This window comes from Calonectris borealis, chromosome 8, assembly GCF_964195595.1.
Source record: "Calonectris borealis chromosome 8, bCalBor7.hap1.2, whole genome shotgun sequence".
Lineage (NCBI taxonomy): Eukaryota > Metazoa > Chordata > Aves > Procellariiformes > Procellariidae > Calonectris > Calonectris borealis.
The window spans coordinates 10404180-10432164 of NC_134319.1; the positions used below are offsets into that span (position 1 = coordinate 10404180).

A 27985-nucleotide genomic window follows, 5' to 3' on the forward strand; every position below is an offset into this window, starting at 1 on the left:
TCTCAGGCTGCTGGGTTTGTGGTTTCCTTTCTCACACTCCTGCTGCTCCTTACCCCCACCTCGCCCTGCGCCCCGCTCCCCGGCTCGCCCCATCACCTGCTTGGCTGAACCTGAGTTTAACACACATTTAAGCAAAGCCTAGAAACGTTTCCCTCACTAGAACTGTCCCGGTGCCAAACAATTTGTAGACGTTTCCAGCAATGCTAGCACCTCATCTTGCCGCGGCTGCTCCCGGGGAAAGACACGCCGCCGTGCCGGGAAGGGGACCGTGAGCGCCAGGGCCGTGCTGCTGCCTCCCACCCCCCTGCAACACCCGTAAGCGTCACACGTGGGGTGCTCCACGAGTTTTAAATCCCCACCCAGGAGTCTGACCCCGAAGCAGAGTCCCGGCCTGTGCCGAGCCATCCCACGCCGGCTGGCTGCTCCTCTCGGCGCCGAGCGTGCTGGTGCAGGCTTGCTTTCGCCGAGCGGTATTTAAATACCGCAACACGCTTCAGAACTCACCCCACCTCCCAGACCAACAGAAAGTAAGTCTGCTCCGTGCAGTGAAAGTTTTCCTAGCTTTTTCTTTCCCCTCTCTCTGGCTTTTCTGTTTTGGACGGCGTCCAGCTTGGCCTGGCACTGAAACCCCCAGCTGATTTTTGTGCGTGTGAAGAGGGGGGGGGAAAAATAACTGCAGGGTTTCATCCCCTTTCCCCCGTGCTGCTGTCCCGTGAAAGCCCGGAGCCAGCCAGCGGCGCGGGACTGCGCGCCAAAAAGGACCTCAGCACCCAGGAATGGTGCGTGGGTGTGGGTGCCCGCCCGTCAGCGTGGGTGCCCGCCGCTCGGCTGGCGGGGGCCGGCAGGCCGGCTTCCCGGCGGGTTTCCCAGGGACAGCTGGAGCTGCCGGCGGGTCAGGATGTGACATCACCGGCGGAGAAAAACCCTCGGCCCCGGGCTCCTGTAACGAAACCCCCGGCGAGCGCCGGAGCGCGGCGGCTCTCCCTGCCGCTGCCATCCCCAAACCGCCGGCAGTCCCGCCGGGGAGCCTGGCTTGGACTTTTTTCATCTTAATCTTTGTTTTTTTTTCTTTTTCCTCAGTAAGAGCAGAAAGTGCAGCGGAGGGATTTGGGGCTGGAAGGCGGCAGTGCCAGGGGATGAGGTGAGCGCTGGGGGTGGAACAAGCCAGTGCTGCAGCCCCGAGGGTGCTCCGAGGGTGCTTTTAAGCACGGCTTGGGCAAGACCTGGTCAGGGTTAGCTTGGGAAGGAGCAATCCTTCCCCCAGCCGGGGCATGGACGCCTGCAGGAGGCTCTTCCCCTTCCTCCGGCATGTCTCTGCCCAGCTGCCGGTGTGTAAATACCGAGGGAGCTTGTTTCGGGGATGGAGGAGGATCCGGGAGCCGGCGCCGGCGGGGCAGGGGATTAATGCAATGGCCGGCGGTGCGCAGGGGCAGGGGGGACAGGCAGCCCTGCCGGCAGCACGCGTGTGGGCAGACACCCGTTTCCCGGGTGGGACAGTCCCGGCAGCGGCTTTGCTGGTGTCGGAGGGAGGGCGGAAAGTTGTGGGCGGGGGGAACTGGGTGAGAGCGAGCCGTGGAGATGGGTTTTCAGCAGCTGGCTTGTCTCCTCTTGTCTTCTTCCCCGAGCTCGCAGGCCTGGAGCTCCCGGTGTTTGGGATTACGGCTCTGACGGCGGAGTAATCACCCTTAGGACTGAACCAGAGCAGTCGGGCGCCGTGGAGGCCGTTGGACACCTCTTTGCGGGGCTCCCAGCAAGTCACTGGCGGCAGCAGCAAGATCCCAGCCCCCAGGAATGAGGTACCCACAAAGGGCATCGCCCCCAAAATGAACTGGATATGCTGCCTCCAGCCTAGAGAGATGGGGCTTTGCTTTTCTGCTTGGAGGCATCTTGGGTGACTCAGGAAAAACCTTCTTAATGCCTTTGGGCCAGGCTGTGGTCCCCAGGGAGCTGCTGCTTTGCCTGCTTTGCTGGTGGCGTGGCAGGGAAGCAGGGCAAGGAGCGGGACAGAGCCAGGGGACAGCGGGGCTGGCCGAGGGGCAAGCCAAGATGCATGCAGTCCCATTCCTGGAAGCCGTGCTGGGTCCGTTTTGTATGAGCTGGGGATTTCCAAGCGCCAGGCAAGGCGGGGGAAGCACCAGGATGGCCTCCAGCTGGCAGCTGCCCCCAGCCGGCACGTGGGGGGCTGAGTCCTGCTGCCGCTCCGGCGGTGGCTGCTCTGGAGACGGGTGCTCGGGAGCTGCCTCGGAGGATGCTCGCACCTCTCTTGGGTCTCTGCGGCACCCAGGGGGTTTGCACAAGGAGGGTTTGGCAGCAGGGAGATGCTACTGAGAGCTCAGGGCTTCTCTGCAGCTCTCCCAGCCCACAAGCTGGGCCTTGATCCCCCTCCCGGCATCTTGTCTTGGCTCGTTTCCTGGAATTTTCCATCGTTTGGGTTATATTTGGGATTGGCAGCCAATAACCCCGTTTCTCATGGACAGCCCAGCTGGGGCTTGGCTCCAGCAGGAAGCACAGAGGAAGCGGGGCCAGCACCCCGAGACCGTGCTCCCCAGCATCTCCTTCTGCAACCCCCCTTCCTTGGACGATTAAAACCAGACGTGGCTATTGCGAAGGCTGGAAAAGAGGGGCTACATTCTCCTCTCTAGGAGCCCCATATGCCCACAGCCCCTGGCTAGATCGGGGCTGGGGTGGCTGCAGTGCAAGGGATGCTCGGGAGAGGCAGCTTTGGCCTTTGGGGCACTTCTGATGTACTTTCAAGTCCACCAAGAAGCAGCCCCAGTTGCAAAGATGCTCTAGGACAGGTTGAAGACCAGACTTTGCCATAGGATTTCTCTGGGGCTTGAAGGGAAGCTCAGAGACAGGACTGTCGAGTCAGCAGCCAGACAGTAACGCTTCCTAGAGCAGCGAAAAGCCAGCTGAGCCCCGAGGCCAGCTGGTTTCTGGTCAGACTGTCCATCTGGAGGCTGGCCGGCTGTTTCGGGGCTCTGGCAGGCGGTGGCTGAGCTGACGCCTGCCCTGCTCTGCTGGGGATGGGGCAGGACGGGACTTTTACGCTGCCTGTGGTGGGGAGAAGGGAATCCCCTAAAGCAGGGAAGCAGAAGTAGACATCTAGGCGGCCGAAGGCAAGATGTCCCCGGGGAAGCCTGAGGGGGATGTGCAGAGCTGGTGGTATTTAACCTACGCTTTGCTCTATGGTGCCTGGAGCTGCAGGGATCTGCGCTCTCCCTCCACGGCCTCTTCCCAAAGCAATGGGAGCCGGAGTCTCCCTGGGGATTGCCCACGGCATTGGATACCTCGTTGTGCTCCCTCGGCTGTTGCACCGCCGGCGAGGGTTGGAGCGTGCTGCTAAAGCGACCATCTGTTTCCAGTCAGATGCTTGTGCAAGTGTGTAACCATCTCGGGACGGATCCAGAGAGGATGCACTTTGCACCGGAGCCGTGGGAGATGCCGGTGTCGGAGCCTTCCTCTCTCCTCACCCTCCATGATCATTAATGCCTCCCAGGGGCACTTGCAAAGCACTTTTCCCCCTGAAGCCTTTGCTTTTGCAGCTCTTAATATAAAGGCAGCCTTGGGAGGGAGAGGTGTTTTGAAATTGGGGAAACTGAGGCAGGGAGTGTGGGACCATCCCCCCTGCCCCACATCAGTGTGCCTGACTAATCCTTCCTGCTGGGTTTCTGACTAAAGCTTATTTGGGGTCAAAACTGGAGGTTTTTGTGGGAGACCTTGCCTTGTGCCTGCAGGACTGGGGGGAAGGAAGCCCCCCTCCCGCCACTCTGCCTGCTTTCCCCTTTTGTTTTGCCAGTTTCTAAACAGATCTTTCAGAGTTGTTTTTAATTTACAACAAAGCCTTCTCCTTGCCGTGTTCCTCTGTGATTTTCAAATGATTAAAAAAAAAAAAAAAGCTTAAGTAAAAAACCAATACAGCCCTCAAATCTGAAATTAGTGGCTTAGTTTGACCCTGAACTTACATCCTCTCCATCCAGTTCATTTTCTTTCATCTCTGGACCTGCCAGCGATCTAGGAAATCAGTTTCTCATGTGTCTCTGCCTGCTATGTTCCCGGCAGCGGCTCTGCCTTGCCCTTGCAGAGCTTAACCCTGCGCTCGTTTGGTTCTTGCTAAACTCGACTGAGTTTCGCTTCTGCTGCTGCCGGTAAAAACAAGGGCAGGACTGAAGCCAGCAGCCTTTGCAGCCGCGGACGGGGTTTTGCAGCCGCTCAGCTGGGTTTGAAGCCAGCCCTCTGCAAAGCCTATTTTGGGCTCGTGGATGGGGGTGAGCACTGAGCACACTATGGCGTGGATGTCCCATGGGAAGCGGCGGCTTCTTTCCACCCTGCAGCTTCGCTCGTCCTCCTCCAACTGTCCTCGGCGGGGACATGGGGTGACAGCGGGGAAAGTCTCCGGCTCCACAGCCATCTGCTTCGCTCCCTGTCTGCTCCTGGGAGCAGGACGAGGTTTGATTTGGGGGGTTTGCAGGTGCTTCAGAAAGGTATGTGTGAGCCCCCGGGTGCCGGCACCACCTCGTGATGGGAACCGCAGCGCGGTGAAGTGGGGTTGCAGCCTTTGCCAAGGCTCCTCTCGGGGAAGCTTTGATTTTGCGTGTGGGAACCGAAGGCAGAGACCTGCAGTTTGCTGCTGCGGCGCCGGTCCAGGCCCCACCAGCAGCGGGATGTGTACAGTCACGTTGTAGGAAGCTGCTGTCTAAGCTTGTTGAATGGCAGCTCGCCCTTCGGATTTCCCAAAACGGGCAGTGCGAGCGGCGATGTGGACTTGGACGGGTCTCCTGTCCCACCCCAAGCCCCAGCGGACCACAGCCTGATTTCCAGGAATGCGACAGCCCTGAACATCAGGCTCAGCTGAACTCCGCACCACAGCTAAACCTTGGAAGATCTCCCATTTTCCATTTCTTTATGTGGACCTGTCCCAAATACTCGGCCAGTGATGGAAGAGCACCGGCTGAGTTGGATGCATAAAGGTGGATACCGGGAAAATCTGGTCTTGCGTTCACTGCTGATGCCCTTTTCCATCAGTTAGGCTTGGGATGTGTCTGGGTCCGTCCCAAAGGACTTTGCCTTTCTTCCCAGAAAGTGTGGCTGGGTGCTGGGTCCCTGCCCAAGGGGAAACTGAGGCATTGGTGATTTTGCAGAGCCGGTTTGCTCCGAGCTGGTGTGTCCCACCTCAGTGCCCCAGCTGCAAGGGCGTAGCTGGTATTTCAAGCCCCAGTCCTGGCCTCCCTACACCGCTCACGTCCTTCCCTGCACATCGATCTCTCTGGGCAGTGACAGCTTTGGAGCGAGGTAGAGAAGAAATCCATTTTTTTGGCCTCTCCCTGCTTCTTTGGGTCGTAAATCCCAGGATGTGTTTTTGGCTTTGTGTTAAATTTAATTTCTGGAGAACATTTTTCTCCGGTAAGGATTCACAAGGCCTTCTAGTGACTTGATAATTCGGTAGCGATGCTGGCGAGGATCCTGAAAGCAAAACCACTCGTGTTATTCCTGCGTGCGCTGCTGCCCAGGGAGCAGAGAGGCTGCGGTGCCGCGCCAGCATCCTGCTGGCTCAGGGGACAGATCTGCTCCGAGCACTTGGGAAGCAATGGGTTTTGCTCCCCCTTCCTGGGAATCTCTAACAAATGCGTGGTAGGAAAACACCTGGCAGATGTTTAGCAGGTTTATTGCTATTTTTTTTTTTTAAAAACGTGTTTTATTTGGATGCTACTGAAGCGTGAAGCACATTCCCACCTGCCTGATGAATGAGAGCAGCTTGCAGGGTAACACAGAGATCCAGTTAGCAGGGCCTGTTGCGACAGGACAAGGGGGAATGGTTTTAAACTAAAAGAGGGTAGATTTAGACTAGATATAAGGAAGACATTTTTTACAATGAAGGTGGTGAAACACTGGAACAGGTTGCCTGGAGAGGTGGTAGCTGCCCCATCCCTGGAAACGTTCAAGGTCAGGTTGGACGGGGCTCTGAGCAACCTGATGTTAAAGATGTCCCTGCCCGCGGCAGGGAGGTTGGACTAGATGACCTTTAAGGGTCCCTTCCAACCCAAACTATTCTATGATTCTATGATGCAGAGATGCAGCTGCGAGATGAGTTATGGGGCAGTAGGATGGCTTCAGGAGATGAGATGCAGAGTTTATTTCCTAGTGAGTGATTCAATATTTGCAGAGGACTTTCAATGTGAGGCACAGGAACACGGGAACCCCACCATGTTCACGGAGAACAGATTTCACTGCTGGTGGCCCCTGCAAGTGATGTGTTTGATGGGATATCATCTGCCAGGGTGGCTTCTCAACACCCCGGAACAAACATGGCCTCTGCCTGGAAGAGCCTTCCCCGCTTGCACTGATGTTAACCCCGACGGACTGTGTGACCTGGTGGCATCGGTCCTATCTAACATGGGGATAACCAAGCTGATCAACCTCCATCTACCCAGCAAAGAGAGCGAGGACACAGGCTTGGCGTGGTGCCGGGCGATGCCCGCCCAGCCCTGCGGGGGGGGCAGACACTGGGTCTTATTTGGGTGCTGGGCAAAGGGGCTGCTCAGCCTTGTCGGGGTTGTGGACTGGCTGGGGACGGGGATGAGGGAGCTGCAGGACGGATTAGTGGGTGCTGCATCACCCCCGTCCTGGGGAGCTGCCAAGTGTCAGATGGGGAAATCCTGACTTCTCGTTAGGTGCACCATTGTTCTTTTTTGCTCATTTGCACGGCCTTTATGTTTCAGCCAGAGCCCTCTGCCGCTGGCTGCTGACAGGAGAGAGAGAGGAAAAAGAATCCACGTATGAGGGCAGGGACAGTGGCAGGGCAGGGACAGCCCCACGTCCTCATTCGGTGGTGGCAGCCCCGTGTCCTGGCTTGCTGGCAGAGCCAGTTAGTGACGCGTGCTTTGGGGGGGGTGACAGCACCAGAGGCGCTCCTGGCTCCCCCCGTCCGCTGAGGCACTGCTCAGCCCCGTCTCGCCTGCCTCCATACGGGCAGACCCTGCTGGATGCCTCATCCCAAAGGGAAGCCCGGCACTGCCTACGTTACTAGATTAGGATCCCCATTGCAGTAGTTATATATAAATATATATGTATGGATGTATATGTACATATTTTAGAAACTGTTATGCATTAGCAAACGCCCTAAGAAGCCTTTTTTAGAGGTGTTATCAACAGGATGTGCTTTGATTACGTGACAGCCGGGTGGGAAGCCCCGGATGAGGGCTTTTCATTACAGCCTCACTGTGCCCAGAGTCCCCTGGCCTCTGTTGGGCTCCCTCGGGGCTGCCGTACCGGAGACCCTTCCCCTCAGGACAGGTAGGAGTCATGACATGATGACTCCATCAGATGGCATTTTGGAGAGCTCGTGCTCTTTTTTTGAAGTGGGGAACAAGCTCTTTGACATGGCCGGAGCTGGGTGCAGAGGAGGAAAAAGCATCCAAGAAGTCATTGCCCTTCAACAATAAATGAGGATAACAGGGCTGGAGCTGTTAAAATCCCACCCAGCCACATGAGCTGGGGAAGGTTTGCAGATACCCTGCTATTACAGTCATCCTGCATAACATTGCGTGATGGCTGTGACCCCCTCTGTGGGGCAAAAATCACCTTAAAACATACAGTTTCAGGTCTGGTTGTACCTGGGTACAGCAGAGCATGGCAGGGTTTGGTACCACCATGCAGCGAGCTACGTGATGCTGGCAAAGCATCACTCCAGCCTGCGGGAAAGGCCATGGTTAGTGCACTAACAGCACCCACGCCAGGGTTGGCACCCACGCCAGGGTTTGCACTTGCACCCACGCCAGGGTTCTCCCCTTGCAGCCACATGCTGCCTGTGGTGTAGAAATCCCCACAGGGCAGATCTTGCCGGTGTCTGGGGTGATCACTAGGTCCTGCTGACTCCCAGTGATGCCCCTGTGGGTGGCTTTGAGGGGAGCACGAGGATTCCCTTGCAAGATGTTTAGCTGGTCTCTGCTGGGCAAAATACAATCTGCCTGTGGCTCAGGACTAAGTTTAGAAAACAGAGTTTATATAGCAAGCTTTTGGCTGAAAGCTGTCTTTTTAATGATGAACATGCATCCAGGTTTGGCTTGGGCACCATTCCCTCCTGCTCGTGACTTTGGGTAAGTCACTTCCCCTTTCCGTGAATCTTTTTCTTCCTTTTTTTTAACTCTTTCTCCATCTCCTCCCGTCAGGGGGAGGCTGTTGGAGGACCTTCTTTTCCCTAAGCCTCAGCAAAACATTTAGCACAAGGGGGCTTTGATCTCACATTAAGACCACCGGTGATGAGCGCAGGTAACTAAATGCACAAGCGTATTTCAGCCTGTCCGGGACAGCCTGGGGCGGATGGGATTTCCACTGGAGCTTCAGAGAGGAAAAGAAAAAAAAGGGAAATACCGCAGCCCCTGTCTGTGCTTGGGCAGGAAGGGGTGAGCTCAGCGCTTTGCCGAGCCGTGACTTCCAGACGGAGTCACCCGGAGCATCGCCTCGCCACCCCAACTGCCCCGGTGTGCATTGTGTGCATGCCGGGAGGGCCGGCCGCATCCTGGCACGTTGCGTTGCTGTGCTGGGCTGCCGCTTCCCTCCCTCGGATGCGGGTTTTGTTCTTTTGAACAAACACATGGGGCAGAACAACAAAAATAATCCCCCCTTTTCCCATTGATCTCGGCGCTGGGGCTGTGTGAACCAGCAGCCAGCTGCGGTCGCAGCGAAGTCCCCGGGGCATCGCTTGCCAGCCACCACGGCAGGGTCAGGGGTTCTTTGTACTGAGAAACCCCTGGGAAAGAGACGCTTCCCCTTTGCTGGAAGAGGAAAGGGCCACCAGGTTGGGACTGTCCGGGCTGGTGAGCTCCACTGATATTGTGGCTCTTGCTTTATTGCAGCAGTTATTGATAAAAGCCCCGGAGGTAGGAGGCTGGCTGGAGCCCGATGAGCTCCCGGTGTGCTCAGGAGGGAGGAAGGGCTCTGTCTGCCATCGAGCTTTGCATGGGATGCGTGCAGCAGCGCTCGCCCTCTCCGGTGAGGTGGCAGCAGCTGCTCCAGGTCACCTTGGTGAGTGTAGAAGGGCCAGGAGCTCACCCCAGAGGACATCTCTGTCCTCATGTGCTGCCACAGCAGCGGGGCCAGCCAGCGTCCTGGTGTGAATTCGTCCCTGCAAGCGTGCCCACGCATGCAGCTGCCTTCACAGGTGACCGAAATTTCTCTTTCTCCTCCCAGAAACCTCCGCCCCTGAAGACCCCAGCCTTCGGTTTCACGTTGTGCCGAGCCTCTACCCTCACCCTGGCCGGCCCTGCCCACGATGGCGTTGTGCCTCAAGCAAGTCTTCAACAAAGACAAAACGTTTCGTCCCCGAAAGAAGTTTGAGCCGGGCACCCAGCGCTTCGAGCTGTACAAGAAAGCCCAGGCCTCCCTCAAGTCCGGGCTGGACCTGAAAGCGGTGGTGCAGCTGCCTCCTGGTGAGAGCATCAACGACTGGATCGCCGTGCACGTGGTGGACTTCTTCAACCGCATCAACCTCATCTACGGCACCATGTCAGAGTACTGCACGGAAAAGAGTTGCCCCATCATGTCGGGCGGGCTCAAGTACGAGTACAGGTGGCAGGACGATAGCAAATACAAGAAGCCGACCAAGCTGTCGGCCCCGCAGTACATGTGTATGCTGATGGACTGGATCGAGATGCTCATTAACAATGAGGACATCTTCCCCACCAGGATAGGTGAGTGCACTCTGGTTCTTCGCAGGAAGGCTGGGGTTGTAACCGGTGCAGGTTCCCGAGCCGTTGGTGCACCTCAGGGTTGGTATTGCTGAACTTTGTGATCTGAAGGATTGCAGCCTTTCCTGTTGCAGGTGTTCCTCCACGTCCGTCGCACACCCCCTTGCTGCAAATTGAGCTTGGGCTTCCTCGTCCGGCTCCTAGGGGATGTGGAAAACAATGTTGTTCTTTTCTGTGCTTGAACTTTTTCCACATATTCTGTGACTGTGAGAAATGAGGGCTGGTAGGTCATCAGCTCCCTTGCCCTTCCTCAAGGAGCTGAGCCACAGGGCTGGTTAGAGGTGGTCATCGCATCCCTGCAGCGCTCTGTTGTCTTGCCTAACCAACTCCATTTCTTTCTGATTTTCCAGGTAGGTTCACGCTCCCAAGGTCTAACCCTCGTCCCACCTTGCTGCTCCACTTCTCAGCTCCTTTCCATCTCTGCTAATTCATCTCCGCCCTGATTATACATCTTGCTATATAGCTGAGGCATCGCCCAAGCAGAGATGCCTGACCCAGGATCTGGCTCTTCCAGCTGCCAGCTGGCAGCATGTCCGATGCATCCCTTCAAAAAGTTTGGCCTCAAGAACTTGCAGCAGCTGCCAAAAGCAACACAGCTCGCAAACTAACCCCTCCGCTGCTGACCTGCAGCGCTTGGCAGCTGCTGGGGCCCATATTAGCCCTGCTACTTAGCTGCTTGCTTGTAGTTTGGGGAGAGGAGTTCAAGGGTTGGAGCTGATGCGTTGGGTGGTGGGGCTGCCAGAGCCTCAGGCCGCACCTTGGAGCGGTTGCTTTTCAGATGAAATGCGAAGCTGCTTGAATGTAAAAGAAGATTTAAGGAGCTTTGGGGGGAAACACCTGGCTTTGCAAGTCTGCTTGACTTTTTTTGTTTTCCCAAGCAGCACAGCTGACAGAGCCGTATGAAGTCAGTGCAGTTTAGGCTCAGGATTTTCATTAATATGCTGGGAAACATTGAAGAAAATGGTCTGTGTGGGATTACTGGCTGTCACTAACTGTTGTAGCCCTGTTTGGCTGTGCTGTAGCATCTAGTTCTGTGTAGTTTTTGGGGAAGTCTCCGGCCCTCGGAGGCTCAGAGGCGTCGCGGCTCTGCAAGCAAGAGGGAGGCAGTGCCTGCAGGCTGCTTGTGCCAAACTTAATTCCCGCCTTCTGGGATGGGGTGACCCCCCAGAGCCCTGGTCTGAGCTGGCTGCACTGGCTACGCCTGGGGTTAGGGTGGTACGACCTGCCTTCCGGGGCTTTCTTTTTGTCTCCCTCCATCACCTGAAGCCCAGACCTGCAGGCAATAGCTGCCGCCGTCCCCTCGCTGGCGGTCTGGGTAGCGCAGTGCCAGATCCTCGTGCTGGAGGACAGGCAGAGAGGCTGCCTTCGGGGCGCACGGGGGAGTCAGCCCTTGGGATTCACCGGAGGCATCCGCTGTGCCATGGAGGCATCCCTCCCTCGTGGGCCCAGCGGGCTCCACGCATCCCGGCGGACAGAGGAGGCTGGAATTGTGGCTGGCCGACAGTGTCGGTGCAGGGTGCTCCGTGCCAGCAGCCCCAGCTCTGCTGGGGACAACAAAGTCCCTGTTGATTCTGGCTGCAGCTGGGACCAGGCTCGCTGCTACCGAAGGGTGAAACGGCAGCCACAGGGCACAGGCTGGATCTTCCATTTTTCGAGGCTTGTTCCCAAGGAGAAGCTCTGTGTGCTGTTAAAAGCAGGGGCGCAGACATAGATTTACTCCATTTTTCCTCTGGCCAGAAAGGAGAGTGTCCTGGTCCAGTTTCACGCCTTTCAGGTAGGATTTGGGATGTGATGCTGCTTGAAAGCTGCTCTGGGGAGCCAGGGCTACAGGGAGTCTTAATACTGCAGAAAGCAGGCAGCCACGGAGGGACGATGGCGTCGCAGCACCCTCCGCTCTCCCACGTCTTCCTCAGAGGCACAAAGGCCAAGTACAGTCACGGCTCTGCTGGTTTTCACCCTGTCCCTGGCACTTCTCCCTCCGAGGTGTAACACATCCCGACGTGAGGAGGGACGGCTGGTGCCTCTGGTTTCCACTTCTCCTTTCGTTTCGGCGTGGGGGTAGTTCTGGGTGAGATCCAGGCTGGCTGCAGGCGGTCCTGGGGCAAACCCTTTTTTTTTCTTTTCCAAAGCCATTCCCAGGGTCCCTCTTCCAAGCCCCTTTCTTGGGGATGGGGACCCTCATGTCCCTGAGCGACTTCAGTCCCCTTGCTGGCAAAGCAAGGTGCTTCTGGCCTTGCACATGTAAGAGGTAACTGAGCCTGAGATGGCACTTTAAAACGCATGAAAGGCTGCTGTTGTCGGCAGGGGGAGGAGGGAGCCGGTGGCAGTTTGTCATCGGTATGTCCCCAATTAACTGCCTTTCGCTGGCCTGCCTTGTGCGCTGGGTAATTACTCGGCAGCTCTGGCATTTCAGAAGACGGAGGTTTTTGGCCGAAGGGAAATGTCACATCCGCCCATTCCTGACGGGCTGCTCCTCGTCGCCGCGCCGGATGACGGGGGAGGCTGGGGGACGCGCAGCAGGGAGGGACGCAGGGCTCGGGGACAGCGGGCAGGGCGAGTGAACAGAGATGCTCGGCCTCCCTCCTAAAGAGCCAGCCCCTTGGGAAAAGACCCAGGGCCAGGGGAATAAGGCACGGAGAGGACACAGGGGAGATGTGAGCTGTTTTAAGGAGGGGGAGAAGTCTGACAAAGTGATGGAGGGAAAAATAAATTTCATGCTCTGGGGGTGAGGTGAGGCTCTGCAATATCAGTAGCAGAGATGGGATTTAGCCTGAAGGTTTGTTCCACTCCTGCTCGCGCTGGAGAGGTCCACCGGCACGGCTGACACCATCTCAGCGGGCGTTTCATGAGCTGCGTACATCTCAGCTTTCCCTCCCGGCCCCTCTTTGCCATGTGCAATAAAACTGTCCAGCACAAAGATTTCCTTGGCTAAGGCCACCTGACCGCAGACAAAAGACTTCTTTTTTTTTTTCTTTTTTTAGAAACAGCAAGTGTTCCCTAAACTTGCTAACGTTGCCTGAGGCTAACCTCAGCATCCCTCTCCATCCAAAAGCTACAAAGCCTGAAGCAGCACATGATTCAGCAGGGCTCGCTCACGGCTGTCCTGACAGTTAAGGGAGAGGTATTTCATGGGTCAGAGTGGGGAAATCCTTCACCCTGGGGCGAGAGGCTCAGCTGGAAATGAGCAGAGCTGGTTCACTGGCTTGTGGGCTCACAGGGTCCTTTGGCATCACGGAGGAGACCTTGGCTGGGGTAAATGGGCACAGCTCCAGTGACCTGAGCAGAGCTGGGCTGATTTGCACCACTAAAGCATCTGGTCCTTCAGCACGTGTCAGAGCTGTAGAGGTGGGAGGGGAACAGAGCGACCCCGGTGACGAACACCTTCGGTTTGGCCAAACTGCGTGACGCAGAGCTTGTGCCGGCTCTGCAGCGAGGCCAGAGGGGCAGCCGACGTCTGAAATGGCAGCTAGGGAGCCCGACACCAGCAGACAGGTTGTCACCTGGCAGGGTTAACCAGCAGGACCGCAGCCCTCGGATGGCACGCTTGCACCAGCAGAAAATCCCTATGATGGTTTAATGGGGCCGGGGGGCTGCCAAACCCTCTGTGTACCACAGCAAGGGTCTGGGAGAGATACTGCGTCTTCCCCATCCCCAGGGAAATCCACCTGCAGGGCTTGGTCCCGCTTAAAGGCTTTGCTGTATAATCCTTCCTCTGGAGCGGAAACCTGTTTGTCTGCCAGCCAAGATGAGACAAATCCCTGCACGGGGTGAGCTATGCCAGCCTGATCGCTATAAATCTACAGCAGCAGCAGCTTTCCCAGACGACCCGTATCAGTTTGCATTTGCTAGCGCTCTGTTTCCACTCTTCCAACCAATGCAGCTGTCCTGAAAAATACATTTAAATGGAGAATGAGCATTGTTCCCATGCAGGGAGCAGAATAAATGATTCTACAGGTGTATTTTTACCAGCTGGTAAAACTATATCAGTAGATTTCTTCAGTGAGTGGCCACGTGAACAAATCACCACCTGGAAAATATCGGCTCCTCGCAGTAATCATTCTGCCCCGTGGTGCCTGGTTTTAGGGAGCTGCTGCTGGGCAGCGGCGGGCCGGGGGGGAGGGTTGGGTCGATGGGGTTTGCAGGGCCCGTGGCAGTCGGCTGCATCTGCACCAGTCAGCCCAGCGCCAGGCTGGGGATGCACAAGGCCGGGCGTCCTACGTCAGCACCATCGCGGCTGCTGAAACGTCTCTGTTATTAAATCAGTGCGGACGCAGGGTTTGGACCAGACCCAGCGCCGGAAACACCCTGCGCGCTCTGCCAAATGTGCCTGTGGCTCTAAAGAGCATGAGCCACAGGAGATTTTGGAACAGTTCTTGGAAAGCTTTTCAAAACTCAAGCTCTGCCATTCAAGCGTGGTCCCAAAACAATTATAAAAAACAGAAAAAACTTGGTGCGAAATTATCCGATACTTTCTCTCCATAACAACAAGAGAAAAATGTTCAGAATTCAGCTAATTATTGCCGTTCTCTCAGCTGGCTATTTTTTACATGATTTTTTTTCTCCCTATTTTCTTCCAAAATTAACACCACACCAGCTTGCAGCTGCCATCATGCTGTTAGTTTTAAATGGGGCTTTAAAGACTTATTTTTAGGAAAAAAATGAATCACCGAACACCACGGTGGCCAAAATGGAATTGAGAAATAATAACAACAATAATTCATCACATAGTTCATTGAATTACTGCTTTTGCAGAGAAAAAAAAATACAATTGCGAAGCAGCAAAATAGCTTCCCAGTACTGTTTCATCATGAAAAAATTAAATTGGCTGGAGCATGAGGGTTAGGGACGGGAAAGATGGCAAGAAAGATCAAAAGCCATTCACAGTCCCTCACCGTAAGCGCAGGCACTTTGTTACCTCTCATTTTCATTTCCTTTTACACGTGGTCCCACATGGTTTCCTTATGTTTTGAAGCAATCAGCACAGAGTGGGGAAAACAGACTTCTCGGAGCATTAAATCACATCTTGGGGTTTTCAAGCAAAACACGCAAGATAAACTGAAGGTGCTAATTCATTTCAGGGCTGTGAGTCACGCCACTCGCCAGCGCCCTGGCTGTGTTGCAGTGGGTGAAATTGTACCTGCTGTACTCTCAGCTTTTGCCCTGGCTTGGAGCATGGGTAAGGTTCTCCCTTTTCCGCCGCCGTGGATGGCTGCTCTGCTCCACTCCTCCTGGGATCGGGCTGCGTTTCCGCCCTGGGACAGGCGATGCTCCCAGCCGCCGGCCGTCTGGTCTGCGTGCGGCGTCTGGGTAGCGCGTGCCTGTGATCATGGGTGGAGGAAAAGAGCTGACCTTGTGTATAAATGTTTTTCCCAGCATCCGAGCGAGCTCACGTTGCATTCCGTGGTCCCCTCCTCATCACTCATCAGGCAAGAAGAGTCAGAGGGGGGCTAGATTGTGGGTTTGCTGCTGCTTCCTCCAAGGTTGCTGGATGGTAAGCACCAGTGATTTAAATGTACGGGTAATTTCCACGCCTTTAAATCAGCCCAGATGGGGTTTGTGGTGTTCTGCCGTCCCTTGGGGCAGCTGGGACCGGTATCCATGGGACGTGCTGGGATGGCGTTGCTGGGTTGCTGTGTGTCTGTAGGGCTGGGGAGGGTGAATCAAACCCCAGAAACATCACGCTGCCAGGGTGGTTTGTCAAAACCTGGGGCTCCATCCTGACTTTCCCCTGGCCCGCCACACTCCTGCTAATGGGTCATCTCAGCCACGCAGAGTCAGTCCCACCAGCCTCATCCCTTCGTCTCACCAAGCTGCTACTCCTGCTCATTCATGCACCACCTCAGAGATGGAGAAAGTCCCCCAAGCAAGGGCCACCACTGCCCCGTTCCCACGTGCCACTTATCGGCACATTGGCCACTAACGGGGTCTCTCTGCCGCTGGCTGTAACGCTGACCTGCCTGGCCCAGCCTGGCAGGGAGGTGGCAGCCCCGCACGCTTGGGGAATGGGCCCTGTTGCTCCCTGCTTGCTGTCGCGGTGACCCCTCCTAGCAGCCAGGACAGCTTCGACGTGAACGTACGGGGGCCTGGCTGCTCGGTTTAAAGCTAAACATCTGCAAGGGCAGGATAGGTGTGTGCCAGTACTGAGATCCCTGTCCCAGGGCTTTCCCCTTGCTGGGATGTGCTGCGCGCCTGGCTGCCGGGAGGAGGCACAGCCTGCTCTCGCTGTGTCCCTTCCCGTGCTGGAGAGGATGTCACATCATGTGCGTTGTCTGCTGGACATCCGCTGCGCAGCAGCCGTGACCCAGGGCAAGCCGTGTTTATGCCAGATCTTTCTGCTGTTCTCCCCGGGTTGGTCAGATGCAGCTTTTACTGAAGAAACTTTTCCTTTCAGCTCTGGGCGAGGGGATGGGGAATTTCTCCAGCTCCTCACCAGCGTGGCCAGTGCCTGCTGGGGCTGCTGTGGGTTGCTTTCTAGGTCACCGGAGATCAGCAGCGAGGCACGACTGCTGCTGGCGGAGGCAACCTGCTTATCAGATATCCGCCCTGCTTCCTTCCCACGGGGAAGCGCTTTGATCAACTGGCGCAGGCCCCCGTGCCAGACGCAGGGTCCGGTCAAGCATCCGTAGCCTGTATGGAGGGTCCTGGCACAGGAGGTGCAGACGTGGCTGCAGCACGGGGAGAGGAAGCAGGACCCGACGGCGCAGGGTTGTGCCCTGTGCTGCTGGGGCTGCCCTTGCCTCCCCGGGCGTGTGTGCGAGTGAGAGGGGTGATGCCGGGAGAAAGAGCTAGAGCCGGACCCCAGTGATCCCTGGACCCAAAGGACCATCGTGGGTGGTGGTGTCATGACATGGTAGGGTGAGGGGCGACCTGTAGAAGTCCATTAGTGACAGCCGGCCACCACTACAGCCTGCCCATGTCTGGAGGAGATGGCCACACACTGACACCTTGTGATGGACACAAAGAAGAGCAGCCCAGCTTCACCTCCCGGGAGCTGATGCTGCTGCTGGGTGAAAGCACAGTGGTGGGGTAGCCCAGAAGGGTACTTGTAGGTCCTGGCAGCTCGATGATATCTTTCCAGGCATTAAGTATAGGATAGCTCAGCAGCTCCCATAGTTGCCGACGGCCACGAGATTTGAACTAGATGACCTTTAAAGGTCTCTTCCAACCCAAACTATTCTATGATTTATGCCAAATCTCTGTTCCCTGATGCAAGAGCTGCTTTTGGAGAACCCAGGACGTAGCTGGAGGTGTCTCCCCTCTAAGTCTCTCAGCATGTCCATGAAGACTTGCTGGTAACATTTATAGGACAAGACGGTTCCTGGCTAACCTCAGGACAAAAGCGGTGGAAAACCACTTGTCACCATCTGCCAGCTCTGGAGGTGGCTCATCTAACAGCAGTATAGGGACCATAGATGCTAACAGCCCTGGGAGTCTGAGATCCTTTTGATCTGCTGTTCACTGTCTGATCTCATTTCTTTCTCAGCTGAGGACTGGGTTGAGGTTTGCTGCTTTCCTTCACTATCGCTCTTCCCAGTTTGGCGATAAACTCCCAGTGGCTGGTCAGGTCTGATTTCTTCCTCGCTGCCTGCTTTGACGGGAGGAGGCACTAGGCAAGTGGGACAGGTGACAAACTGGAGGTAACAAATGCGTTGCTGTCTGCCTGCTGGCACCTTGCTGAGTTCCCGGCGGCGACTGCTCGCCTCTGGTCCCAGGGAGACGGGCTGTTCAGAACAGCGTGTATTCCCCAGCCGGGGCCCGGCAATGTGTGCTCATCAGAAATTACTTATCACGATGAATTTTTCTTTATTGAAAAAAATGTTTCTTCAAAGCTGGTCTGCAGGGGCCACCCTAACAGCATGTCTGAGTCCCCAGCTGGGTGATTATGGCTTTTATTTGCTCAGCAAATTCTCACTCAGTGCAAAAAGCTCAAAGGAAGCCGTTGATAAAGCACCGTGTCCCTCCTGACTGCAGGGAAACGCGGAGATCTCTCTCTGATCCCTGCCCTTATCAGACTGGCAGGCAAGGAGAGCTCCGCAGTCGAGGGTGCAGGGCAGAAGCAGATCTCCAGTACCAGCTCTGAGCTGCTGGCATGGGGAGAGCCTGGTGGTACTCTACCAGATGTGAACACCTTTCCCAGAAAGTCCTAACGGGACCTGTTAGAGCCGGCAGTGAAACGGGTCATGCCGAGGTCCCTGCTGCGGGAGCAGCCCTGGGGCTGCAGCGTGCTCGTGGTTATGCAGAGCAGCGGCCGTGAATCAGTCCCAAAACCACCTCCCTGTGTTTGTGTGACGCTGAGCCGAGATACAGGTCCTCCTCCAAGCGGTGGCCGGGACATCCACCTGTGGCACGAGCACAGGCGCTTCTGCCCTGCCCGCCGCACCCACGCTGCACATGAAGCAAAGGGCACTGGGCTGGGCTGAGGGCGACTGTTTTAGACCAAAGACCGTTTCTGTTACGAGTGCTGCGATACTGAACCCAGCACCCGCCGAACCCTGGCCACTGAAACACAGGCTCCACGCATGATGCTGGAGAGACAGATGCTTTGCGTTTGCCACCCACGGAGGAGAGGGGCATGGCACTGCTGCTGGGAAACAAAACTGCCAGGAGCCTTTGGGAAAAATAGTTTAATTGCCTAGAGAAGCTGATGAGAAAGATTCAAAGATAAAATTACCATTTTAGATTTTTTTAGCTAAGAGATTTGCTGATGCTTTCCACAGCGCAAAATGTGTGAGCTGGCCATGGTTGAGCAGAGATTATTTGGAAAGATTTTTAAGAGGTTATGTGCTGCATTAATAAGAAGCTAAGGGAGGAGGCTGGTACAACCGTGGGAAGGGAGGTTTTTATTTTGTTCTTTGCAAATTTGCATGGAATTGCTCAGGGGAGAGGAAGAAGCTTCAGGAAAACAAATTCCAGTTGTTTCATTTTCCTCCTCCCAAAAAATAGATTCGGGGTTTCAAAGCCAAGTTTCCTTTAGAGATTTACCCCGAGCTTGCTGACACTGACTGTATCACACCTCTGAGATTTTCATGGTGATAGCAGTGCATTTAGACAAGGATGGAAATGTAGAGTATGAAATTGTGTCCTTGTGTGGGACAAGGCTGAAAGCATACAGAAATGTGTGGTGGGTCCCGTTCTTGAACAACCTGGGAGGACATCTCAGGAGGGAGCATCACACAGGTACATGTAATGAAATTACAACCTAGGCATCATTAAGATGGGCAGATTTCTTCCTGGTTTAATGGGACATCTGTTTGAAACAAGGATCAGGAAAAAAGGTAGAAACCCCACCTGTTTCTGATGATGCATTAGAAGTGATGTTTGAGGGTGTGTGGTATGAACTATGCTTTTGGTTCAGAGGACCAGGGAAGGTATCTTTTCTGCTGGGAGGAGGTTTAGTTTTGTTCATGGACCTGGGTAAACACAATTTGACTTATGCTGTGCCTGCACAGGCTTGTAGGGGAAAGGCAGGGAGAGAAGGCAGAAGCATCCTCCACCAGATCGCTCTGGATAGAGCCAGATGTGGAAAGATGTGGCCTCCTCCGCTGGATGAGAAATTTCCTCTCCTAGGGCAACTCCCCAAATCCTCAGACCATGCCTGTGTCAAATTGCTAGTTGGGCAATGGGGAAGTATGTGGGGAGTGCTAGATGCACATTGCCCCGGTGTAGCTGTCACTCTTGACATTAGCCAAGGGAGCCCTTCCTCATCCTCCATGACTGCCTATTAAGCATGACCGTGACATTTAAATGCTAGCTGGTTTTTCTGGAAATGGTGAAATGGCTTCCAACTTGCTTCTGCTTTGCAGGTGTTCCCTTCCCCAAGCAGTTCCAGCAAGTTTGCACTAAGATCCTCACCCGCCTCTTCCGTGTCTTTGTCCATGTCTACATCCACCACTTTGACAGCATCATCAACATGGGTGCTGAGGCTCACGTCAACACCTGCTACAAGCACTTTTACTACTTCATCAGGGAGTTCAGCCTCGTTGACCATCGGGAGCTGGAGCCTTTGGTAAGGATGCCCCAGGGATGGGGAGGTGGAGGGGGCGAGATGGCGTGGGCTGAACACAGCGCTGGTAGATTCAGGTGGGGGTGGACTCTGAGCAGTGCAGTCACCCTGACTGGACTCTTTCAGCCACCCTACCTCAGAAGCACACCCATATTTTCAGTCCTGTAACCATCAGCCTTAGTCCTCTGAGAGAGAACTTCCCAGCAACACTGAGGAAACCCTTTACCCTTTGAAAACCCTCCTTAAACTTTGCCTCTGCTGCCATGTCTATGAATCGCTCTTCCCAGGCCCACCGAAACATAGCGTCCCTCTATACTGTCTTGGTAGCTCTAATGCAATTTGCACATCAAAGTGTTTCCAGCCAGTTGTGCCCGCGTGGCTTTCAGGGGTCAGATTTGAGCCCAAGTCTCCTCTCCACAGTCTTGAGTTTTCCTCTTAGCAGACTAAGGTTCCTGCTTGGGATCCCAGCGTGAATTACAAGGAGGCTGCAGGAAGGCAGGTCCCAGTAGGACATGCAGCTCCAGACAACAGCTACAGAGGTCAAGCTGGAGAGGCCTTGCTGGAGCTCCAAGCTTCTCTGCAGCCTCCCTTGGGAAGCAATTAGCCAGGCAGAGAGTGAGAGTCCTTGAAAACAGCAGGACTGGTGGGAAGCAGAGGCCAGACAGCCCGGGCACATAAATTAGAAAATGCAGAGTTAGTTTTGTAAGAGAAGCAAGCGTGTCACAGGCAAGGGTGAGTGTGGTCTGACCTGGGGAGGACATGTTGCAATGGGGAGAAGAATTACAGGGAACCCAGTAGTTAGCACACTGTGATAAGGGCTGGGTTGCAGAAAAGGCCGTATCCAGCAGCAGAGAGCCAGGGAAGACCAAGAGGATCTAATCCCAGAGGGACAAAGAGCTGAGAAAAGTCCCAGCACGAGCTGCCTGTTTAGGAGTATCTAAAGCTAAGCGGCTTTGCTCCTCTGCTTTCATTTGTCTCAGTCAATTTGCTGCCCCTCTGCTCTGATCATGATTTGGGGGGATGGAGAGATGATGATCTAATCAGGGGAGACCTGAATGACAACAGCATCTACATTAATTATTTCGTAGAGTTTGATTGTGACCTATATTATCACAATGGCCCTCAGCTCCAGAAAATGGCAGCTCAGCGTCACTCTGTCCTCTGTTAGTCTTCCTCGCCACCGCTCCTCATGACAAGCTTCTTTAGCATTGATATACAGCCCATAATGGTGTCACCTCTTTTGACTGATGCTTGCTAATGTAAATAATTAGCACCTAATAGCCAAAACAGAGGCTGACATTGCTAAATAGGCTTTCAATGCCAGTGACTCACATGCAACGTGAGATGATTTATGGGTCTGGAGGAATCTAAGATGAACAGATTTTCCCATGTGATGCAATCAGGGTTAAACTACAAGGAAACGAGACACATTTACCCCTGGTCTATGCCTGTCTCATTTCTCGGTGTGCCCATTGCCTGGCATCCAAGCCCCAAGCAGACCCAACCACATGGGAGACCTTCTTCCCTCAGGCAATGACTTGCTGTAGGTGTGTATGGGAATGTCCTGCAACCAGAGGACAGCCGTGTCCAGGATGCAATGCTGAGCTGAGGAGGGAGGGACAAGTTGCTGCAGCTTATAAGCAACTTTCAAAAACTGAAAGTGGTCCTTCTGGCCATGCTGTTACCCCAGGGAGGCTGCAGCTTGACACTGGAATCAGTCCCAAAGTCTGCATGGGTTAGGATTGATCCAGTAGCTTCCAAGAGCATTCTCTCTGCTGCAGGCAGGGAAAGCAAAAATGGGAAGTTTCTTCATGTGCATCCCAGGGGCTTTCCATTTAGCCCCCAGGAGCCTGGTGTGGCTCCAGTTCATTGTGCTGTGGAGCATGTGGGGAGCCCAGCTGTTCTGGTTTTGCTTCAGCAGCAGTTGTGAAGATGCACAAATAGTAACATCCAACCTCTGCAGCATTTTATGGTTGACCTCAGTCTACTTTCCTGTGGCTAATTACTCTCCCCAGCCCAGGGCAGAGCACCAGTGATTTGGTTTGCTCATTCCCCTTCTCACTGGGCTGCACCATACCTGTTGCCCTGCTCCTAAGTGTTTTTAAGTCCTGAAGGATTCATCAGCTGGTTTGGCACTTAAACAAGGACAGACAGTGCATTGCATCTGCCTTCATTTTAGGCTAAGGCTGCAGGGTTTAGTTTTTGCAAGTTCTCAAGGTTTGTGGAAAGGCGATAATCTCTCAGTAGGGATGAGATGAACTATCCTTGAGAGACTCAGTCTCTCTTCACTGCCTCATGAGCCCAGACAACTGTCCTAACCTTGCACTTAGATGGCCAGAGTTAGTCCACATGAATCCCATGAAAGAGGAGGCTCCTGCCTGCAGAGGTGCCTGTTCCCTGCACATGACTATGGAAGGCCACCAAGCATGTGGAGGGAGGACATCTGGAACAGGATAGCAGGTCTGAGTGCTGTATTATGGTTGGAGCTTTCCGGATGTTGGCTTTCTACTGAGGAGCCCCAGTTTTCACATTTAGGAGTAAGAAGAAAGAAAAAAACAGCACCTCCCCAGCCAGAAAATGTCCTATTAGGCCCAAATAACTTAGAAAAATTACAGGGATTGTGGGATGAAGGAGTTCTTGGTTTTTAAGCCTGCCTCTGGCTGAATCTCCCTTTGCTGTCTCAGTTTCCCTTTTGTCAAGCTTCTTTGGGATGTGATTTCTTAGCAGCAAATCTTAGGAGCCGAGAATGAGATAGATCCTTTGTACAGGCAGAACTAGTGAAAGGCAATGATTCACTCTCTTAAAAAATCAAGAAGTATAGGAGCACAGAGAAGCCGTGCACTTGCTTCCTTGACAATGGCAGTCATGGTGCTGGGCAGCAGCACTGGCAGAGGTCCAGCTGGTTACGTACTAAGGCAGAGCTCTGGGGATTTCCAGAGTGTGATGAATGCTTTGGACATTTGGGGCAGCCTGAGGAGCTTGCAGGCGGCTTGGCAGTCCACCAGCCGCCCCAACCCATCCCACTCAAGGCTGCTTTTCTGCGTGGTGCTGTGCTAGTGGGATGAGCTGGATGCTATTGCAAGAGGATGCTCACAGTCTTCTCATCCCCCTCTTCTTTCTCCTTCCGAGATGTTTGCAAACACTTCCCGTTTGCAATGTGATTTTGTGGCAGAGCATCGGCTTTTCATTTGATGGCACGGTTCTGCGCTCCAGTGATTTTGCATGTTACTCCCTACAGAGAAACCCTCTCTTTGCCACTTTCCCCCGATGGATCTTAAAAACAAAGCTCTCGGCACTGAAGAGCTGAGATTGCAGCTTCTGTCCCTCTTGGTTATATCACTAAAGGGCCTTTTATAGGGTTACTCAAGGGTCATCCTACTTTCCTAGTTCTACTTTTTACAGTCGCACCCTTTCTTCTCCGCAGACCAGTCCTACTTCAGATCTATTTTGGGAGTGCATTTTAATGTGCAAACCTTTGAGGGGGTCTATGCGCACACGCAGATTCACAAGCCATGAACCTGATGAGCCAGGGAGAATCACAGACTCTCCTTGCTGCAGCAATGTACATGATTTGCAAGCTATTAGTTGAGCTCCTTAAGGCAAGGACAAATACCATCTTCCACCAGCTGAAAGCTGGACACCTTCCTAATGCAGCTGGCATGTTGCCATCCTGGCTAAAGAAAACAGCCTGTTAGCCTAAACAGAGCTCAGTCTTGCAAGAGGTTTCCTGTGGCCTTCTGTTATTAGCACTCATTTGCATTGCACTGTGATCGTGGGATCCCTTGCCAAAACCACAGGTCCTTTGGATGAGCTGTTGTCACCTCCCGGAGCGAGAGCCGGCGGCTCCCAGGAGCAGCTCCGTGTCCCGGCAGCTGCAAACGGGGGCTCTGAGAGCGGCACCGCCTTGTCTGGCTGCTCCGCGGCTGAGTCAGGAGCAGGACCTGCATCTTTCAACATCTCAGCCAATGCTCTTTTCTTGGACTGCTTGCAAAGCTAGAGCACAGCCAAAATAACCTTGTGCCACAGAGACTAACAAGGATGCCAGGAAGGAGCTGCTGAGGCAGAGCAGTTCCCAGGAGGGCTGGCATGGGAAATAGAGAAACGCTCCCCGAGACTCCCACGGTCGCTTCCTTGGGTTGTTTTTGGACACCTGCCAAACTGCCTGATGTGTCGCTCTACTAAAACCTGTCTTTTGCACTTACTGTTCCTTTCTTCTCTCTCCCCCTTCAATGCAGAAAGAAATGACAGAACGAATTTGCCACTGAAGCATTCTGGCAGGCGAACTCAGCTGGCTGATTCGGAGTCTGATGGGACAAGACACCCTGTGGTGGGAGACCTCTTCCCAAGGACTCGCTCTGGGCATTTCAACTCAATGAACTATGAACACTGCAGAAGAGCCTCTTCAGGCCAGGGCCGAATCCTAAGCTTGCCAAGCATCTCTGGACAGATTGTTTTTTTAATAGATCCCAGTCTCTGTTGTATGAAAGCCATTGACTTACTGGAGAACAAGGCAAGTTTGGTTGACTTTTGCACACTCTGGTTTCTAAGACTCAATCCCATGTCTGATAACATTCCTTCAGCTACCTTTCCTCTCGTTTTGTCCTCAGCTACACTGATCTCCGAATGTTTTTTTAGTGATTCCTGCCCTGTGAGCAGATGTGATCTTAGCTACCAAGTAATGCCTGTTACCTTTCTCACATGCAGTCGGTTTGTGATAACCTCTGAGATCAGCTCTGCAAAGTTGGTGACATTTGATCCCAACTGCCTTCATGTGGTTAGTTGCTGATGTACCATTTTCAACCATGAGCTACGAATATCTCTCCTTCTGCCCTAATTCATGCTTTACCGAAGGGACCTTTTTCCCCCCAAGGGATTTTTCACGGTTGGCAGCTTCATGATGTTCTAAGATGCATCCAACACTGCTTGGACTAATGGCAAAGTGGCCCCATTACAGAGGAGGTGAACTAGGGCACTCTTCAGTGTGATCAGCACAGTCTACCTGAGAAAGACTCAGAAAGTGGTAGAAAGAAACTGTTGCCAGAAAACAGCATTTTCAACATGTCAGCATTTCCTGACATGTTGTCTTGGCTCAAGATCAGCAGATGCTGGCTGTAGGAATTGTTGGTTTTCCATTATCCAACCCTACAGCATAGTAAATCTGGTGGAGAAGGACTTTAAGAGACATCTAATCTACCCTGTTCTTCCAAAAAGGCAAGATCAGTCCTTCTTAAACCTTTTTGACCTTTTGAAAGCATATGATTGCTACCTGGTCTGTGCCATTATTCCTCTGAAAGGTATCACATCTCAAAATTTCTTCCCCTTCTGCTTGCAATGCCTGATAACTAGTGTTGTGTTCCCTGTGCCATTTTTCTTTTGACAGGAGTTGAAGTCTTTTATTTTTCAACTGTTTTTGGGGAGTTAAAATCAAACTGTCTGAGCCACAGCATTGTTATGTTAGTGTTTCCTGCCCTTTTTCTGGGAAAGTTTTGTATACCAGACACAGCTGATATTTATAATCTGGGGTTTGCCCATTTTTGGGGTAGGGTGGGGATGTGGCTAGAAAATGTAAATATTTAGGCCAACATTAAAGTGCACAAGTGAATTTTTAGTGCTCAAAGCACTTATTTTGTTGCGAAAATCTATTTTTTTTTAATCTTGTGTAGCAGATGTATATTTTTACATGGAAATAAAACAGAGCAAAATGGACACAAAACCACCTGATACATCATTCCAATATTTTCTGTGTAAAATAATCAGTAAAAGTCCAAACATTTTTGGTCTGTTACTAATTAAAGAAACGTTAATAAGCCTGGTGTACTTCATGCTTCCCTGATTCATCTGTAGTAAGACAGGCATCATGAAAAAGCACCCAGGATAACTTAAAGAGTGGATTTCCCCTGAGAGTTGCAGCACTGATGGATCTCAATGCCAGGTTGAGACCTCAGCTTGCATCTCAGAAAGCGACTTGACATAAGCTAATGTTGCTGGTCTGCATCCTCGCCTTGTAGACTTTTCACCAGCATCCCACCTGAAGGTATTTTTCCAGTGATGCACAGCAGTGAGTTTCACTCACTACTTTTTCCAAAGGTGTGTGGTTCCTGGGATCAATCTTGCAGCCTCTTCTTGCAGTCAGGAACCGCAGGCACAAATCACTGTGTGGTGCAGAGGCAGGAGATGACAACAGCTCTATCGGGAACCTTCTGCCGCCTTGAGGAGTGAGGCCTGGTTGGACTCAATGCACAAGACCCTCTGGAAGCTGGTAAGGTTGGGACTTACGGAAAAGCTGTCTCAACAGTGCAGTCTAAGGGACAAACTGATAGCAGTCTACAGCTACTTCAAGGAGAGGTACAAAGGTGACAGAAGAGTCAGCCTCTTCTCAACAGTGGAAGACAGTGAGACAGTGACCAACAACCACAATTTGTGGCTTGGGAGGTTCAAATTAGACAACAGAAAAAAAAATCCAAGAGGGTGGTGTGGTCAGTGAACAGACACCAGAGAGGAAGTGTTAACCAACCTCAGTTTAACAAAACTTGGTGTAAATATAATGCCCGTGCACAGAAGCCTGCTTATATTTTTGTCTTCCACATTGTCCTGCAGCAATGAGTTCCACCAGGTAATTATGCACAATGCATTACAAAAGGGGAGTGTATTTTGTTTATTTTTAAACACATGCCTGAGGATTTCAGCCCTCCTGCTTTGGTAGTTTCACATTTACCTCCTCTGTACCACAGAGCTCCCACAGATTGCTGCAGAACAGAAAGTGTTGATTATTTCTGAAAGAGCAACCCATGGGCTCATCTCAAGCAGCAATTTAAAAAAGACTATAGAAGGTCTTCTTGTTTTGTTTTGGTATTTTTTTTTTCTTTTCTTTTTAACCTAGTTTACCCAAGGAAACACAGCTCACGATTGTGCTGTTACAACTGTATCTTCAGTAACTCTGGAAGCAGTACAGGAAGGGGAGAGAGGGAGACCTGAGTGAAGGTCTGCACCGTGTTCTGCTGGATGAGCTCAGGCTGCTCATTACACACCAGAGTCCACACAGGAGACTTTCGCAGCCAAACAGGATCACAAGCTCCCTGCTGGCCGGACTCCTTGTTAGCCATTAAATGCTGGGTGTCAAATTCTTCCTGTTAAATTAGTGCATGCCTTATTTCGTAGCATGGAAGTCACCCATATTGCTCAGGGTTTGTGCCCAAATAAAAGAGAAAAATCAAGTTTGCAAGCACCCTCCATCCCAGCAGGCAGCAGCATGTAAGGACTGAGCATTTTGCCCCCTTCGTCTCCAAATTCTGCCACTGCAATGCTTGCGCAATGGAGAAGACAAATCTCGGACCACCCCCATGTCCACGTTCCCCCTTTGCCGCGACATCAGCTGCTCCGTCCGTGGGGTTGCCTCCCTCAAGGGTATTCCCCACATTCAACCACTTGCTCCAGGGCTTTCATCCCCACTGAGAGTCCCAGCCTCATGGGTGGGGGGCAGAGGGAACTGTGCCCCTTACCAGGGTATCTGAGGCCTCTTGGCTGAATTGCTACCACATTTATAGGGCTAGTAATGAAGCAGCAGTGGATCTCTGTAGGACCATCCACTGCCAGAAAGATCTTTCTGTCTCTCTCCAAGACACTGAGCCTGAGTGCCTCCCAGTCTGGAGTGTTTAATGCCTGAGCACAGCAGAGATGTTTATGAAGCAGAAGCACTGAGGTAAGTATCTAAGTCAAACTTCTCCTTCTTTCAGGAGGCTGAATTGTGCCTATGAGGCTCCAATGTCCCCAGAGCTTCAACAAACATCCCTGCACAATTTGAAAGCAGGCAGGAACCCTGGGATGCGTTAAATATGCACGTAGTTCTTGTTAGCCCCAGCTCCCCAAATGACTCATCTGCTCAGCTGGCTGCCAGGTGCCTGGGACTCATTTGTCTCTTTGCAAAATCCCTGGGTTCTTCTGATGAAGGGGAGATGTACTACTGCCAGGATTTTATTTTCCTTCTCTGCAGCCACCATGTCCTTCGGGACCAAACAAAAGAAGAGAAGAGAAGACTTGAGAAGACAGAAAAGGGAGCCAAGGAGAAGCTGTTGTTTCCAAGGGTTAAAAATCTGTCCATGCTGGGAGATGACCATGCTGAGATCAGAAAGGGATGAGATGGGTTAACAACACTAGATCCACTCCCTGATCGCTTTCTTGGAGGTAGGGAAAGATGCTGATTCTAGCAGAGAGTTTCACAACTAGAGACAAGAGTGTT

At 53.2% G+C, this 27985-nt stretch overlaps 1 protein-coding gene across 3 annotated transcripts; it reads left to right on the plus strand.

Annotated features, from left to right (window-relative positions):
* The first annotated feature begins 869 nt into the window (after nt 1-869).
* MOB3C (MOB kinase activator 3C) lies at nt 870-27948 on the plus strand. 3 transcript variants are annotated; one of them, XM_075155829.1, is made up of 5 exons: nt 870-1141; nt 1626-1796; nt 9190-9689; nt 19550-19752; nt 23985-27948. In XM_075155829.1, the coding sequence occupies exons 3-5, from the start codon at nt 9272-9274 to the stop codon at nt 24012-24014; spliced, it is 651 nt and encodes a 216-aa protein (XP_075011930.1). In that variant the 5' UTR covers nt 870-1141; nt 1626-1796; nt 9190-9271; the 3' UTR covers nt 24015-27948. The 3 variants fall into 3 exon arrangements, with proteins under 3 accessions (XP_075011930.1, XP_075011931.1, XP_075011929.1); XM_075155830.1 differs by having other exon boundaries at nt 1633-1796; XM_075155828.1 differs by lacking the exon at nt 870-1141 and having other exon boundaries at nt 1570-1796.
* Nucleotides 27949-27985: the final 37 nt, after the last annotated feature.

Coding starts and splice junctions, on each gene's coding strand:
- MOB3C (XM_075155829.1), top strand. CDS start 9,272: ATGGCGTTGTGCCTCAAGCAAGTCTTCAACAAAGACAAAACGTTTCGT. Junction 9,690..19,549: donor CATCTTCCCCACCAGGATAG/GTGAGTGCACTC, acceptor TCTGCTTTGCAG/GTGTTCCCTTCCCCAAGCAG. Junction 19,753..23,984: donor ATCGGGAGCTGGAGCCTTTG/GTAAGGATGCCC, acceptor CCTTCAATGCAG/AAAGAAATGACAGAACGAAT.